At 37.4% G+C, this 19,088-nt stretch overlaps 1 protein-coding gene across 3 annotated transcripts in view; it reads right to left on the bottom strand.

Annotated features, from left to right (window-relative positions):
* LOC124613182 (patj homolog) overlaps positions 1–19,088 on the bottom strand; it is a 475,849-nt gene that overhangs the window by 4,452 nt on the left and 452,309 nt on the right. For all 3 annotated transcript variants that reach the window (XM_047141824.1, XM_047141825.1, XM_047141823.1), the window contains 2 exons: positions 14,927–15,088; positions 4,275–4,517 (listed from right to left, as the gene is read on the bottom strand). In XM_047141824.1, the coding sequence (XP_046997780.1) occupies positions 4,275–4,517; positions 14,927–15,088 (405 nt within the window). The remainder of the gene's footprint in view (positions 1–4,274; positions 4,518–14,926; positions 15,089–19,088) is intronic.

The following is a 19,088-nucleotide window of genomic DNA, read 5'->3' on the forward strand; positions in this document are numbered from 1 at the left end:
TTTCTTTAACATCACCAAACCCATTCAATGTAATTCTATCATCTGTAGTATCTATGTTAACTTTTGATACATTTTTTTCCATCCTGAGTTTTAACTTATAGCTGTACTGAGTTAGAATATTCTGGTAAAAGCCAAAGCCTAAATTAACATATCAGTTTCCTCATACAAAATGCAATATGCTTACTTCAAGAGAAAAAAATTTTCTCTTAACAGTCAAGATGATGAACTAACTTTTTTGTTCTTGCATTTAAATACACTTTTCCTTGCACACAATTACTTTAGTTCCTTGCTGCTGATCTGTATCAGATGCTGCTAAGAAACTAAATCTCTTTAATCTGATATCAAGACTCTGAAGTTCACATCACTGCTGTTACAGAAATGAGCACATACAACAAGAACACACAATGTCTATTAGTCATACTGACAATAAAAAGCAAACATAATGTGGAAATATCTGCATTCAACATGACATCCCTATGCTTACTTGTGTTTGGAACATAGCAAAACCTACATTTTACATAGTTACTCATTACGTTCAGTAGTAATCTACATTTAACTAATGTTACAACATTTCATTTCCACACTTAGTTTTCTTATTTGAAATTTTCCTGCACTGAATTATTTTCATTCCCTATTTAATCCAAATCTTCGTACAAGGCAAGTGAAGGTGTTATCGCAATTTGGTATACATCCCTTTCAGTTCTAGTTCTGCTGCCTAATTATAAGATAAAAAATCTGTAATGTATTGCAAAACAGCTTTACACAAAAACAAGTTTTCAGGTGGTAGTTCCTTAAAAGTAATTAAACATCTGGATTAGCTGTACATTTTCAAGAAAGAGAAATGTCTGCTGGATGACATGACAAAGCTGTGACAAGTTGAGACATATAAGATCAAACCACATGCAACAAGACTGTATAACAAATAGCTTGAAAGAGAGATTAATAAAGACAAAAGATGATGCCCATAACATTCCTCTTATTGATTGCCACGTTCATTTAGAAATTTATTCATTAAAGCAATGTCTTTTTTTACATTCGCACTAACAGGAGACCACTATGTCCAAGAATTGAGGGTAGTATTTCACAGCCTACACAATCTCCACACAATTTTGGCACAATTAATGTTCTCACTTCACATATCAGTTGCTACTCTCAATGAAAGACACACTTTATCTGACTCTGATCAGCCATTCGTTTCAATTTACTAGGCTATAACGGAAGACACTTTACAAGAATACAGGATCCTTTAGTGAACTTCACTGATATCATCATTGGGCTTTGTGTCTGTTGAGTAATGTCAAAATCTTAGAAGACACTTTTTGATAAAGTTCCTACTTGTCATTTTTAGATGATATGAAGAACTTTACTGGAAGAGGATGAGTAGGAAACTTGTTGAAATATTTTTTCAAGAAAACAATGTTAGTCAGCTGATAAACTGAGGGCATTTGACAAGTTGTGGGGTTGGTTTGTTTTCTGATATACAACAATTATTAAGCACACTAATGCCACACCTGATTAAAATATGAAATGACTACGCACAAAACATGCTACCTATCTCAGGAAATTGTCTAATATAAAGCTGTAGGTATAGGTTGGGTACTTGTGTCAGTCAGTTATTTGTGGACCCCTTTCCATGTAAGAACACACACACACACACACACACACACACACACACACACACACACACATTTTACAACAAAGAATTGAGAGATCTATCCAAATTGAGTACATGTTAATCTCTCCTACTGGCTCTTGATCACACTGTTTTGGATTTCTTCTAGTCCAAACACTCTTTTCCTCTCCTTTGTTCACTCCCTCTTCCTAATCACATTTTGAGAGTAGCTACTGTTTATTACTTCCTTTTCCTCTACTCTGCCTTCTTTTTGGCTCTCTTTCTGGTTTTTATGGTCTCTTTTGATCCTTCTTCTTCCGTGTTTCTCTTTGCTTCCTAACATCTCTCTGTGAATAAATATTTGCTGACTTTTAATTGGATAGCTTTTTTCTTTACTACAGTGTATTAGCACCACCACTCACAAATTAACTATATTTCTTGATGAGTATCTCATCACTTCTGCATTAGGACTCTAACTTTCATTACGTTGTCTGAGTTAATAGTCCAGAGTCTGAAGTAACACATACATCTGTCATATCTAAAAATATTACTCTTTCTTTTTTAAATAGTTTTCATGTAGCTGATCTACATTTGTGGAAGCTTAAAATGGAATAGTTATGAACAAGTGATTTCCTCATACCAAATGATTACAATTTCTTTGTAGCTATTTTTATTTCTGTTAAACCCTTGCACTGTTAAACACTAGCATGAAACTTTTTTGTCATTTATTCATTTTACTGAAGTTCATCACAGACAGTTCCTGAATTTTTTGCTACATAAAAAGAGCCAAGTTGATCTGATGGAAGCAAGGCATAGTGCTACAATTAATTAAATTTCCTTCATAACTGTATCTTTATTACAAAAAAATAAGTATATGCAAATTGCCTAATATACACTTATAAATCTTACCACAACATTGTCATGTCAGTTAAAACATAAAACACTTCTCTCAGATTACAATATTACTATTCACATACTGTTATTTATTTTTTATACATATTAGCAAAAATGAGATTGATAAATAGTATTTTGTCCATGAGAAATGAAACAAATGCTTTTGATTTTGAGTCTGCTACTTACACTACAAGGAAATTACTTTTGAGACTCACTCCAATGGCTGCCTACATATTCTTCACTTTTCTGGCCTCTCATGCTGTTTTTTCTTTCCTTACAGCACTGAGATAAAATCTATAATATTCTTTGTTCATCTTCCTTTTACAAAAAACATCAGTTACAGACACACCATGAAGACTACTAATTCGACAACATTATTAAATATATAACTTACAGCTTTTTCCAAACTAAATGAGAAAAATAAATACGAGATCATAATTTTCAATCCTCGTAGATCATAATCTTATAATATAGCATAAAAGAAGGTGTATTTTTCATATTGTTTACTTTTAATACTTCATATTGATATTCATAATGATGATGATGATGATGATGATGATGATAATGAAAATGATGATTATAACTGATAGTGATTACAAACAGTAATTCAAGGGCTGCTAATCAACTACCAAACAAAAAGAAGAATTTGGTATAGTGCAATGTTTTAAAGTATTTATATTTCCCAAGAAGAACGTACTACATGCAAATAGTTTACTGAGAAGTTTTCCTAGAAGTGTGGGTCACTTAAGATTTCAAAGTGTGTAGATGGCACTACATGATGAATACTATATACAGAGACCACATGTAAGACTTAATAATAAAGGCCATAAATCTAAACATCTAGCATTATTAACTCATATCTATCTGTGCAACGTAAAATGTTACAAAACAAAGAATTACACACCTAGGGACAAAATGGGAAGCTCAATTATCGTCCACCATATAACACAACAGACATACACCAAATCACAAAGTATAAGCTTATTTGAGGAAAGAGTTTTACAAGTTTGAATTTGAGTGCTTGACAGTTAACACCTACCTCTGAACTCACAATATCAAGAAATACTTTACATAAAAGAAATATGTATTTTGATTCTCTACAAGAATCTTCGTATTCAGTCTAAGTACCCCTTTCCGTAACTGACTGCATTACATCATAAAATGAGTCTAATAAGTAGAGTCAAAAACTAAATATCACAACTGCATGCCAAAAACATCACTATAAAACCACAACTTAAATAATAGTCACACATTTAGTTCAAAGTTATACAGCAATGTCAGTTAAAAGAACAAATAATAGGCATGCATCCCCTCTACCTCCCTCCCTCCTCTCTCTCTCTCTCTCTCTCTCTCTCTCTCTCTCTCACACACACACACACACACACACACACACACACACACACATATATAGAATCCTGTGAATCTTTCTCAGCTGCTGATTACTTCTTTTGTAATGTTGAAAGTGGCTAAATACTATGTGGATTTTCTAACACATTTTAAATTTCCCCCGTGCTAATGGCAGTATGATAGACTGGAAACAATACAAACCAAATTCATATAGAGTTATATTAAAAAATGAAATTTGTACATTCTTCATAGCAAAACTGCATGTTACAAGTACAGAGCTTTATTCATGAAGTAGAAATGATTCCTTTCTGGTACTCAAAAACTCTAATTGCATGGGAAATTAATGTTATATATAAATGTGATAGGAAAATGGCTGCTTTGTCAAGGGTGAAGACTGTATTGCTTCATCCCCACCGCTCACCTGGTAGTCAAGGATGGAGAATCCCAGACCACGATCGCCTTTCACTAGTTCTATAATCTGTGGCTCTGAACTCCACATTGCAAGGCCTGTTAATGGCTCCAGGGACCGTGATTTCATTTTGGAGAAACTTGCATCAGTAGCAGTCGCTGTAGTAGTTGTTGATGCTAGTGAACCATCTGATTTTGCCTTCACAAGCCTATCGGTAGCTGGAATAAGGTTCTGGAGGCTGCCTCCCAGAATGTTCTGTGAAATACAACAGAGAACAATTATGATACATTTTCTATAGTTGCAAATATCTGTACTTCTAGCCTGAGTAGATCAAATATAACCACATGGAATGCAATATATATTAAAAAATTCTACTTGCAAAGTGGCAGGCAGGCACAAACAATTATAAATATGCTTTCCTTTGTCTAGCAAAAGATTAGTTAGTCAGTTAGTTACTTTCATGTCTTGGGGATAATTGGATGATAAATTGTAATGATACGTAATGAGTCATTTTACATTCACATTGTCAATTAATTTGAAAATATGGCTACAAGTAATTTTTTTTTAGTTTTGTTCAATCAACAGATGTGAGTTAGTAATTCATATCCACTCTCTTTTACACATTACAATAACGGAAATTCTCCTACAGAACAGAAGGAGCTGCCAAACCTTCTTCAGTTTGTTTTCAAATTTTACGATGCTATCTGTCAGATATTTTATATCACTGGGTAAGTGATCAAAAATTTTAGTTGCAGCATTGTGCTAAAGACAACCTTAATGTGGAGTAATGAACATCATTTGTTCTTCTGATAATGTGACTATGTACATCACTGTTCTTTTTGAACTGCAGTGGATTATTTACAACAAATTTCACAAGGAAATAAATATAATGTGAAGGAATAGTCAAAATGCTTGACTCCTTAAACAGATGTTTACCAGATGATCGTGGATGAGCACCACATATTATTCTTGGAGCCGGTTTTTGGGCAATGAAGTGTTTCTTTCTTAAAAATGAGTTACCCCACAACATTAATCTGTATGTCATAGCTGAAAGAAAATATGCAAAGTATTGCATCCTACTGATTGGTCTCTCCCCAAGACTTTCAATTATTCTAAGTGCAAATGTGGCTGAACTAAGTTGTTTTAGGAGTTACAAAATGTGCTTTTCCAGTTTAAATTCTCATCAACATGTACACTTAAAATTTTTGAAGTTCACATCCTATTTCTTATTTCCTCACTGTGTACTACACTAATCACTGGCTTAGTACCTCTAGATGTGCAGAACTGAATGTACTGTGTCTTTTTAAAATTGAGAAGGAGACCATTCACAGAAAACCAGTCAATTACACTGTTAAGAAGATTTGTACCATCTGACTACTGGTGTTATCACCAAAAAGAACTAATTCTACTTCTTGTATATTAGATGGGAGATCATTTACATATACGAGGAACAATGGTAGACCTAAGATTGAGCCTTTGGTAACCCCATAAGTGATTTTTCCCCAGTCAGAAGAATCTCCCTCAATAACATTGGTTAAATTATTAAGTACAACTCACTGCGTTCTTTAGGTTAGATACGACATTATACATTTGTTGGCTATACCATCAACTTCATAAAACTTTAGTTTATCTAGGAGGATATTGCAATACAGACAGTCAATTGCATTTGATAGGTTACAGAAAATACCAAGTGGTTCTATTTTGTTGTTTAATGCTTGCACAATTTGGTGAGTGAATGTGTAAATGGCGGCTCGGCAGAGCAACTCCCCCGAAATCCAAACTGTGGTTTACTTTGGATAATATTGTTGCTCAGGTGGGATACTAACCAGAATACTTCACCTGCTCAAAAATTTACGAAAATGATGTCTGCAGAGAAACAGGTTGGTGGTTATTGGCATTTCTCCTATCATCTTTCTTATAGTGGGGTTTAATAATGGCATATTTCAATCTCTCTGCAAAAATGCTTTGAGTAAGTGATGCATTACACATTTCAGGTAAGACAGGGCTTAGTATATGGGAAAAAATCCTTAGTACTCTGTTGGAAATACCATCAAATCCATTTGAGCTTCTATTTTTGAGAGAATATATACTTTTCTTAATTTCAGAAAAGAGGTGTGGGTAGGGAAATCATCTAGATAACTTGCCTAACTGTTTCCTAATTGCTCTAGTAATTCCTAATTGATGTAATTTGTCAACCTACTTCTCTCTTTTGTGTTTGATCTCGTCAATAATCTGATTATCTTAGTTCATTTTCTCTACAGTTCATCACTCTCTCTCACCAGATCAAGAAAGTTCTTGTTTTAAAATCTACCTGCTGTGGCTTTCACTCCTGAATGTGTGTGCCTGTCTTATGCTCGTTTATTCATTGCTGTTGTGGTACACAAAAAAATCTCTCTCTCTCTCAAGGAAACATCACTGACTTGACCACATATTTTATGGAGAAAAACGCTCGTTAGCAAGATATGATCCCCAGCAATTGACTGTGTGCAAAAATTTGAGCCATAATTCTAATAGCACATATTTATGGTCTTGTGAATGTACTGGCGAGGGCGAGCAGGTTGGGGGCTTTTGAGTGATGACCAATGTATGTGAATGTTTAAAAGGTGTACATTTCGGAGATTATGGCCAAACTTTTCATGTGCGGTTGACTGTTGGAGCTGACATTTTGCAAAAATGCGTTTTTTCTCCTTAAAATATGAGGTCCCGTTCATGATGTTTCCTTGGAAGAGGCAGTACTGGTCATTGTGAACAAGACATTGCTGAGATCATCTGATTGTAGTGGTTGGCAAACTACTATTTCTTTATTGTTTGTGTTCAAATCACAAATATCTTACAATGCCTATTTCAACACATTTTTTTTTTAATTTTGGCTAATGTTAATGTACTATGTCTGGTAGTAGCCTGTTGCCTAAGAAATAGATTTACAAAGATGCGTAGACATTAAATTCTAATTAGATTGCTGCACTAATTGTGTTGATGAAGAACGAAAACAAGTACTGACAAGATCTGTCACCTACAAGTTCACGTTCAGTTGCTATGTATCCCAGAGTTGCACAAACATGTTTATTCCAAACAATGAATGGTGAATGACAGCACCCATTTCACCTCACATTTGAAAAATTTGCATAAAAGGAATTATGACTAGTTCTTACGATTCTGACACCATGTTCAAAATTGATTGTCAAATGATTGTAGTGAAAATTTTCAGTGATTAAAGAATGGTCACCCACAATGGAATCTATAGCATTCACAGAAGTCACTTGTGGCATTCCAAAACCCAGAATCCACTTGGTGCTGTGAATGATGATGTTATGTACAATAGAATGAAACCAGTTTTCACAGTGAAGTTTTTTGTAAGATATACCGCAAGTATTATTGTGATATATTTCATAACTATAAGAGTAATCCAGTACTTTAAGTAAGGTAGAGTTCCTTCTCATTATTCAAACCACTTGTGGATTCATCTTTCCAATATACTATCTGTTAATAGGCGAATTTGTGATGATGGTCACTATTTCTTAACGCATAGATCTGTTGAGCTCAACCTTGAATATGATTGTTTATAAGGTTGAATTGAGAGAGAGATAGACAGAAGATGTTTTAACAAACATCACACAATATTTTTATCTTCTGCAAAATGTTTTAGAACAACTCATGCACAAAAATTGAATTTATTATAACTTGTCACTTGAATGAAAATGTATTATAAACAGTAGCTTGACTACGGATATTACCAAACAGGTTTACCTTGACAACAGTTTGTCATAGAGTAAATGTTGGTAATATATTTTAGGTGAGAATGACTGAAGTAAGGTTAAGCTTTAATGTCCCATTGATGATTAGGTCATTAAAAATGAACAAAATCTCTGATATGAAAAGGATAGGAGGAAGAAATCTGCTGCGTATTGTTTCAAGAAAACCATTCAAGCAGTCACCTTAACTGATTCAGAGACATTGTGGAAAATCTAAACCTAGATGGCCAAACAAGGACTTTAACTCCACTATGGCAAAAGAACAAGTGTAATAATCATGAAAAGATGAGGGTTTGGAATTGGCACTTTCACTATGTAAACCAAAAAAACTAGATACAATCACAAGAAGCTCAAGGAGATACCAAGAGAAATTGAAAGGGGGACATGGCTAAGAAATAAAAGTTCAAATAAACAAAAAATTAGAAAAATAACTTTCTTTCATCAGTGAGCACACATACATAATATTATAATTGAGTAGTTATTCTCTCATATGCAATTCCCAGTTAAATCATAACCCCTGAAACTTGGAAAGTATGGCCTTTTATCAGTTAGTGATAATACCCCTTATTGTGTACTGTAAGCTGATTGAGACTTGTGCCAATATTTTGCTTTCTCAGGCATTACCTTCTTTTGCGGTGAAGCAGCTCAGACAGGCCATTCCAGATATATTAAGAATGAATAAATATATCAAGGTGTAGTTTTTGTGAAACTACAGCAGACAATAAGGCGAGTTCCTGATGTTCACAAGCAATTTTCGTTGTTTATAGTCGCCAAATTACGACATTGACTTTTTACTCCCTAATGGAACTATACACTTTTTTCTGTAGCATTTGAAAGAAGCTACTAAGAGAACTTCAATTACATAACTCATAATTAGTAAACTGCAGGAGCGTCTATAGAAAGGTCCCAGAACTGCTCTCATCAATAAACGGTCACAATGCCCACATACTACTAGGGACAGAAAGTTGGGTGAAACCAGATGTAAACAGAAATGAAATTCTAAACTTAGATTGGGATGTTTACTGCAGAGACAGGCTGGACATTGAAGGGGGAGGCGTGTTTATAGCGATAAAAAGTGCAATTGTATCGAAGGAAATTGATGGAGATCCGAAATGTGAAATACTTTGGGTGAAGGTCACGGTTAAAGCAGGCTCAAACATGGTAATTGGATGTCTCTATAGGTCCCCTGGCTCAGCAGCTGTTGTGGCAGAGCACCTGAAGGAAAATTTGGAAACTATTTCGAGTAGATTTCCTGACCATATTATAGTTCTGGGTGGAGATTTTAATTTGCCAGATATAGACTGGGAGACTCAAACGTTTACAACAGGTGGCAGGGACAAAGAATCCAGTGAAATTTTTTAAGTGCATTATCTGAAAACTACCTTGAGCAGTTAAACAGAGAACCGACTCAAGGCGATAACATATTAGACCCTCTGGTGACAAACGGACCCAAACCATTTGAAACAGTTAATGCAGAACAGGGAATCAGCGATCATAAAGCGATTACTGTACCGATGATTTCAACCATAAATAGAAATATTAAAACAGGTAGGAAGATTTTTCTGTTTAGCGAAAGTGACAAAAAGCAGATTTCAGAGTACTTGACGGCTCAACACAAAAGTTTTGCCTCAAGCACTGTAGTTCCTTCTCTAGATTGTCACACAGATGACAAAATGGTAGATATCGAAATAGATGACAGAGAGAGACAGAAAAACAATTAAAATCACTTAAAAGAGGAAAGGCCGCTGGACTTGATGGGATACCAGTTCGATTTTACACAGAGTATGCGAAGGAACTTGGCCCCCCTTCTTGCAGCAGTGTAGTGTAGCATTCCAAAGAATTGGAAAAGGGCACAGGTCATCCCCATTTTCATGAAGGGACGTCAAACAGATGTGCAGAACTATATCTCTAATGTCGATCAGTTGTAGAATTTTGGAACATGTATTATGTTTGAGAATAATGACTTTTCTGGAGACTAGAAATCTACTCTGTAGGAATCAGCATGGGTTTCGAAACAGATGAGTGTGTGAAGCCCAGCTCGCGCTATTCGTACACGAGACTCAAGAGGGCCAGAGACACAGGTTCCCAGGTAGATGCTGGTTTTCTTGACTTCCACAAGGCATTTGATACAGTTCCCCACAGTCGTTTAATGAACAAAGTAAGAGCATATGGACTATCAGACCAACTGTGTGATTGGATTGAAGAGTTCCTAGATGACAGAACGCAGCATGTCATTCTCAATGGAGAGAAGTCTCCCGAAGTAAGAGTGATTTCAGGAGTGCCGCAGGGGAGTGTTGTAGGACTGTTGCTATTCACAATATACACTACTGGCCATTAAAACTGCTACACCAAGAAGAAATGCAGATGATAAACGGGTATTCATTGGACAAATATATTATACTAGAACTGACATTGGTCGTGTATTATCCTGCTGAAATGTAGGGTTTCGCAGGGATCGAATGAAGGGTAGAGCCACGGGTCGTAACACATCTGAAATGTAACGTCCACTGTTCAAAGTGCCGTCAATGCTAACAAGAGGTGACCGAGACGTGTAACCAATGGCACCCCATACCATCACGCCTGGTGATATGACAGTATGGCGATGACGAATACATACTTCCAATGTGCGTTCACCGCGATGTTGCCAAACACAGATGCGACCATCATGATGCTGTAAAGAGAACCTGGATCCATCCGAAAAAAAATGATGTTTTGCCATTTGTGCACCCAGGTTTGTCACTGAGTACACCATCACAGGTGCTCCTGTCTGTGATGCAGCGTCAAGGGAAACTGCAGCCACGGTCTCCGAGCTGATAGTCCATGCTGCTGCAAACGTCGTCAAACTGTTTGTGCAGATGGTTGTTGTCTTGCAAACGTCCCCAAATGTTGACTCAGGGATCGAGACGTGGCTGCACGATCCGTTACAGCCATGTGGATAAGATGCCTGTCATCTCCACTGCTAGTGATACGAGGCCGTTGGGATCCAGCACAGCGTTCCGTATTACCCTCCTGAACCCACCGATTCCATATTCTGCTAATAGTCATTGGATCTCGACCAACGCAAGCAGCAATGTCGCGATACTATAAACCGCAATCACGATAGGCTACAGTGTGACCTTTATCAAAGTCTGAAATGTGATGGTACGCATTTCTTCTCCTTACACGAGGCATCACAACCACCTTTCACCAGGCAACGCCGGTCAACTGCTGTTTGTGTATGAGAAATCGGTTGGAAACTTTCCTCATGTCAGCTAGTTGTAGTTGTCGCCACCAGTGCCAACCTTGTGTGAATGCTCTGAAAAGCTAATCATTTGCATATCACAGCATCTTCTTCCTGTCAGTTAAATTTCACGTCTGTAGCATGTCATCTTGATGGTGTAGCAATTTTAACGGCCAGTAGTGTACATAAATGACCTTGTGGATAACATCGGAAGTTCACTGAGGCTTTTTGCGGATGATGCTGTAGTATATCGAGAGGTTGTAACAATGGAAAATTGTACTGAAATGCAGGAGGATCTGCAACGAATTGACACATGGTGCAGGGAATGGCAATTGAATCTCAATGTAGGCAAGTGTAATGTGCTGCGAATACATAGAAAGAGAGATCCTTTATCATTTAGCTACAATATAGCAGGTCAGCAACTGGAAGCAGTTAATTCCATAAATTATCTGGGAGTAGACATTAGGAGTGATATAAAATGGAGTGACCATATAAAATTAATCACCAGTAAAGCAGATGCCAGACTGAGATTCATTGGAAGAATCCTAAGGAAATGCAATCTGAAAACAAAGGAAGTAGGTTACAGTACACTTGTTCGCCCACTGCTTGAATACTGCTCACTGGTGTGGGATCCGTACCAGATAGGGTTGATAGAAGAGAGAGAGAAGATCCAGCAGAGAGCAACATGGTTTGTTACAGGATCATTTAGTAATTGCGAAAGCGTTACGGAGACGATAGATAAACACCAGTGGAAGACTTTGCAAGAGAGACGCTCAGTAGCTCGGTACGGGCTTTTGTTGAAGTTTTGAGAACACTGAGGAGTCAAGCAGTACATTGCTCCCTCCTATGTATATCTCACGAAGGCACCATGAGGATAATCCAGAGAGATTAGAGCCCACAAAGAGGCATAATGACAATCTTTCTTTCCATAAACAATACGGAACTGGAATAGAAGGGAGAACCGATAAAAGTACTGGCAGTACCCTCCGCCACACACCGTCAGGTGGCTTGCGGAGTATCGATGTAGATGTAGATGTAGATAAAAAAGCTGATCATATAGTATCAGAACAACAATGCTGCAAGCCACTGTCTCCCCTATTATAAATTGTTTATGGTGAATGTTGCCAAACTACTACAGCAATGTTGTAGCTGTAAGCTGAAGAATATCCAGATCATGCCAAGCACTCATAATCTGTCTTTTAAAACATAATAAAAAAGTTCTATAAACTTGAAGTGTGAAAGACAAAATACATCAAGGAAAAAGAAGAGCAACCGCTGAAAGAAATTCCATTGCAAAAACCCTCTTCACATTTCGCTGCATCTGCAGCTTCATGGCAATGTCTTCCAAACCAAATGTTATTTACAAAAAGTGTCAAGTGATGTGGCTGTCTATGCACAATTTTGTTTAAGGAAGAAGCATCATTTACAAACATGGACAAGTCAATCTCTGCAGCAAGTACTAATCGCCAGTTGAAACTGCACACTCACTCAAACAACGCTCTTGGTTCCTCAAGGTTTTGTGTGTGTTTTTCAAGACCCACATCATTGGTCTCTGGTTTATTGATGGGAATCCAAATACACTCAAGTACCATGAGTTCTTGAGATATGCTGCTACTGTATTTATTGAAGGACGTAAGGCAGTCAGTGTGGTACCAACATGATTGATGTACCTCCCATTCAGCACATGTATTGGCAGACCCTCTTAAGATGACATTTGGAGAGCACTAGTATGGTAATTCAAGAAACATAAAGTGTCTGCACATTCACCGAACTTAACACTTCTATACTGTTATCTTGTGCAAAAATTTTAATAAAGGGGTCTCTTAGGAAACATCGATTTTTGAAGGCCAGGCCTGAAATGCCTGATAACGACGGACCTGTGCTGCTATTGACTCCAGATGAAATTCAACATGCAGTTTTGTTTCTCCAGAATCACTTTATAGTATGTAGCAATGTTCAGGGTCAACATTTTGAGCACTTGGTGTGAATCATGTGAGTGCTTACATTGGATATCATAGGACAGACATTTAAGGAACCTCTTATACTTATGGAAGGGCACGGATATTATTTGGTCAAGTCCCATACATGTTAAGTCACTGAAGTTCTCTTAGAAATTTCTTTCAAATGCCACAGAAAAAATAGCATAGTCACATTAGAAAAATACAAAGTCACTGTCGTAATTTGACAACATCAGTAAATTCACCCTATTGTCCACTACGACATGGCAAGAACTGGTTACTGAAACTTTGAGGTAAATTTTTGTGCGCCAATTGGCTTCTATCTTTAACTATCCATTAGTTCAGAATTTGCAGTATTTCTGTGATGTTCTTCCATGAGTTAATGAAAGCAGTTGCTTTTCTTTCTGCTCATCCTTACATACATTCAATACCCCCTGTAAGTCCTAATTAGTATGGGTCACAAATATTTAAGTACTATATCAGGATGGGGCACATTAGTGTCATCTAAGCAGTCCCTTTTGTAGAGTGACTGTCTTTTCCCAGAATCCTACAACTGGGTTAGTGGCTATTCCATCAAATACCCTAGAAATGGTTACACCTGATGGCTCTCAATCTTCCACCATAATCGAGTCCACCAACATGAGGTGGCAAATATGATGTAGCCAAGGAGGTGGAAACGTGAGTTCTATTATGCCAAGACTGCTTGGTAGCTACAACAGGAAAACACAATTAATTAGCAGGAGTACAAAATAAGAAAGAATTTATTTCTTAACTTTGCTGTAGTCCATGATCAGTTGGTTGACAATTATAGAAGACTTGACTAAACAAAGCGTCTGTAGAATGACATAATTTACAAGCCACAGATCTTGCAGTGACGACAAATCTCTCGTAATCTTGAATGTCAAATCCGGTTAAATTGAAGACTAACTTGGAATGGAGCTACAAAGAGTTGATGACAGCAATGACTGAGCTGCAGACGATGACTAACATTGGCGCTGGCTGACCACTGTGAGCGGCTACGATCTGTAGACTGACACAACTGCACTACTCTCCTGCTGCAGATGAAGTGGCCTCACGGCGAGCGTAAGTATTGCGACTGGCAGTGTACTCTTTGGCTAACACAGCCGTTCTTCTGTTCCGTTTATCGAGAGAATCACATCCGGCGGATCGATCTCTCAGGTGGCGGTGCGGTCACATGACTGACGAGATCACAACATCTAGATATTTGTATGCATTTTGATTCACTGCTGTTGCAGTCATGGTATATTATTTTTCTGCATTTTGTGAAGAGCACAATTTTGCATTTGTAAACATTTGAAGCAAATTGCCAGTCTTCAAACTGATTTGATATGACTGAATGTTTATGCTGCTTTTTTCTGACAGTACTTCATTACGGTTAACTGCACTGTCTCCAAGAAGAGTGTTTGCGTTGTCATTAATATAGAACCTGAACACCAAGGGTCTCAACACACTTCCCAGGGGCGCGACTGAAGTTACTTTTATATCTGTGGTGATAGTTCATAATATTTGATGATCGGTAGAGAGAGAGAATGAGAATGTGCATGGATGAAGAAACTGATTATATATTTTTTGAATAATTTTGAATAATACAGAACAGTTGTACTCTCAAAAGTAGCTGATGTGCATTTTTCCACAATTTAAGTTTTTTGAAACTCAATGCCTTTAATCATATTCATTCTTACTAGAATACTTCTATTTCAGTACAGTACATACCCTGGCTGCAAATGCCGCTCTGTCCTGAGAAGTATCTATCAGGCGGTAAGGTGTTGTTTCGCCTGGTCTTCGAGCACAAACCATACGCACGTTCATGGGAAGATCTTTCAATATGGTAACAACTTCAATATGATTCATCCCAAGCAGACGGTGACCATTAACCTTCAGAAATCAAAACGTAGTAAATTTTGTAGTAATACTATATAGCTTAAATATCAATGTAAACTTTAAATTTATTATCTCTTTATTTATGGATCATTACAGAAGCAAAGCTGCTGAAAAGCTATTCCAGTATCGGAGTGTAAAAATAAAATAAAATAATTAAAAAAAAACCTGTATCACATGTGTAAAATATACATAAAAACGGAGGTGGTGCCACAATGAGTGAGTAGTGATAACAATATAACTGAAAATATGATAGTGAATTTGACAAAGGTCATGCACCAGTAGAATTCCCACCTAAAATCAAATAAAAAGTGGACTTGGGAAGGTCTAAATGGAATTAAATATTAAGTTAACTCTATTTTAAAAGAAACTGAAATTACACAAGACAAAATTGATATAAACAGTTTTAAACATATAACACGTCAGCCTCAGTTGCAAATAGAAACCAGTCTTTACCTAGGTTTCAGTCAAATAATTTGGCCTTCTGCAGAAGCTATTGACACTAAACTATTGCATGCCAAAGTTTGGTCATGTCAAGCATAAAAACATAGCACCATAGCACCCAGTCATAAATCTACATTACTTAGCTGAAGAAAAACAGCAGGTCCCACTGCGCGGACAAGGTCGGTAGGCCGCGCAGTGGGGCTTGCTGATGTGTTATATGTTTAATTACCACAGTTGCTGACAGGGCTGCATGATGTTAAAAAATCATAAACAGTTTTGGTATAAATACTTTATTTGAAACAACATTAACAGAACATTCATGAAAACACAAACAATGCTGAACCAATCGAGGAACACAGCTAATAATTAACTTAATGACACTAAAAATAAATTGCATTCAGAGATATACATTGAGCTAGCATGCCCTCCACCCTCTTTGTCATGGAATCATCTGCTGTGTGTCTGAAGTCCACTGTGTCATGTCTTGTATCCACTGTGCCTTGTCTTGTTTTTCAGTTACCAGCATCAGAGATGCAAAGATTCAGTTAAGGTCACTGATGGGGTGCCACTATCACTGATCGTAAGTGACTTGTCGATTTTGCTAATAACTGTATGCGGTTCATCATATGGTGGCTGCAGAGGCTTGTGCAGAGCATCACATCTCACAAAGATTTGTTTACATGTCCAAAGGTCAGTGAAAATAAAATGGGGCAGAGTGTGATGCTCTCTCGGCAGACTGACTAAAGTTGGAAAATGTTTAGACATAATTGTTGATTAAAGCCTGACACCTCACCAAGGTCATTAGGCATATTGCTGAGCAATTCACTGTGTAACCTGATTAGTTGACTATAGACCAGTTCTGTTGCAGTACTTTTAATATTTTCCTTGATGGTACTGCAGAGACCCAGCAGGACAACAGGTAGTGTTTCTGTCCAACATAGCAATTCATAGCACCTTAGATACATTTGTAACTGATGGTGTAAACATGCAACAAAGCCATTTGTTACTGGCTGACACACTGCAGTTAGAATATGCTTCATGCTTAACAAAACAAAGTAATTTGAATAGACATGTCTCCTACCTACCTTGGTCAGTGGCAATACTGATAGGCACTCTAAAATGGGTGACCTGGCAGCAAAGAAAGGTGATGGCAACAGTTTCCATTGTGGTGTCAACCATAGGAAGAACTTGAGCTCAGTAGTTGAAGCATTAAATGGCCATTAGACAGTACGTGTGTTCTTCAGATAGAGCTAAAAGTCCAACATTGTAGATGTGGACATGTTCAAATCATTGCTGGAGGAGGAGGGGTCAAGCATACCAAGAGTTGCAGTAAAAAGATTAGTGATCTTATGGTGACAGGCCACAATTGATGCACACAGGTTCTACAGTCTTTGTCAATTTCTAACTACACAAAAGCTCAATTAACCAGCCTAATCACATTCCATACTCTCAGGTCAGACAAATCATGTAGCGACGGGATTGCTTTCTGCTGCTCATTGTTGATTTGCTGACTCGAGTCTAGTGCTTTATAGCCGAGTTCACCTGTAATAGTGTCTTTGTGGGAAAGAGTGTCTGCCAGCACATTCAGTTATTCACTGACATGGATGATATGAGTCATGAACAGTGCTATATAATCTAAGTGTCACGGTTGATGCTGCGACATCTTTGCTGACTTTTGACATTAATCGTGGCTTCTGGTCACACGAGGTCTGTTCAAAAAATTCCAGAACTTTGGTCACTAAATGTTTTTATGCTTACCTTTTACTTATTGTCCATAGTCTTCTTTGAAATACTCTCCTCCACAATTGATACACTGCTCCCAATGCCGTTTTCACTTCCCAAAGCAGTATTGCAAAAAGTGCTGTCTGTGAATTGTTTTATATATATATATATATATATATATATATATATATATATATATATGAATATAATAGAGGGAAACATTCCACGTGGGAAAAATATGTGTGGATGGATATGTGTGTGTGTGCGAGTGTATACCTGTCCTTTTTTCCCCCTAAGGTAAGTCTTTCCGCTCCCGGGATTGGAATGACTCCTTACCCTCTCCCTTAAAACCCATATCCTTTTGTCTTTCCTTCTCCTTCCCTCTTTCCTGACGAGGCAACCATTGGTTGCGAAAGCTAGAATTTTGTGTGTATGTTTGTGTTTGTTTGTGTGTCTATCGACCTGCCAGCGCTTTTGTTTGGTAAGTTTCATCATCTTTCTATATATATATATATATATATATATATATATATATATATATTTTATCTTGTCTATCGTTGCAAATCCTCGTCCTTTCAATGGGGCTTTCAACTATGGAAATAAAAAATAAAAAAGTCCACAGGAGGGAGCTCCAGAGAGTATGGAGGATGAGGCAGCACAATGATTTCATTTTTTGTGTAATTGTCATGCGCCAACAGGGATGAATGTGAGGATGCATTATTGTAATGCAAAAGTCATGAATTGTCTCACCATATTCTAGGCCACTCTCTCATATTTTTTTTTGCAGGTGTCGCAACATATCCCAATAGTACCATTGATAAACAGTTTGTGTCTGCACCATGAATTCATGATGAACTAATACTTCAAAGTCGAAGAAAATTATCAGCATGGCTTTCACATTTGACCTTACTTGATGAGTTCTTTTTGGTCTTGGAGAACCTTTCCCAACCCACTGTGAAAACTGAATCTTGGTCTCAACATCTTAACCGTAGACCCATGTCTCATCACCAGTTATGATTCTCTTAAGGAACATTTTGTTCTCATTTGCACAATCCAAAAGCTCTTCACAGATTGCGAGGCGAAGGTCATTCTGGTCTTGACTCATGAGCTGTGGGACAAACTTGGTGGCAACATGATGCATTCCAAGATGGTGTGTCAGGATTTCATGACATGATCCAGCTGAAATGTTACGTTCTTCTGTAATGTCTCCGACAGTCAGTCTTCGATTGGCACACAGAATTTCATACACGTTCCTGACACGAGCGTCGTCGATAGACATCAAAGGACATCCTGAATGAGGATCATCTTTAACATTCATCCAGTCATTTTTAAACTGTGTGAACCATTTATAACACTGAGTATGGTTTAAGCACTCATCATCGTATGCTTCCTGCATCCTTTAGTGTATCTCCATAGAGGTTTTCTTGAGTTTCACACAAAATTTAATGCAGATGCCTTGCCCCTCAAACAATTTGCAAACTGTGCGACACAATGTTCTACTCAATACAGCACTGAACAATAACAGACACACAACAATGAAACATCCGGCCGTTACACATTAAACACAGGCATACGCAGGGATGCCAACAGCATTTCACTCCACACCCACTGCGCTGAATTACAATGTTCAAGAATTTTTTGGACAGACCTCATATGTTGTGAGGAAGGCAGTTTTTAAATGAAAAATGCCAAGGGTCACCACTGTTGGTTTCTCTGTTGCCGAAGTGCTGCAACTTGTGCAGTTGAATCAACCATCAAAGTGAGAGGTGCTTACAGTACAGGGTGCACTATAAGTGTGGCCTCTGCGATAGCAGCATTCCCATAGTTAAAA

This window comes from Schistocerca americana, chromosome 4 (assembly GCF_021461395.2).
Source record: "Schistocerca americana isolate TAMUIC-IGC-003095 chromosome 4, iqSchAmer2.1, whole genome shotgun sequence".
NCBI lineage: Eukaryota > Metazoa > Arthropoda > Insecta > Orthoptera > Acrididae > Schistocerca > Schistocerca americana.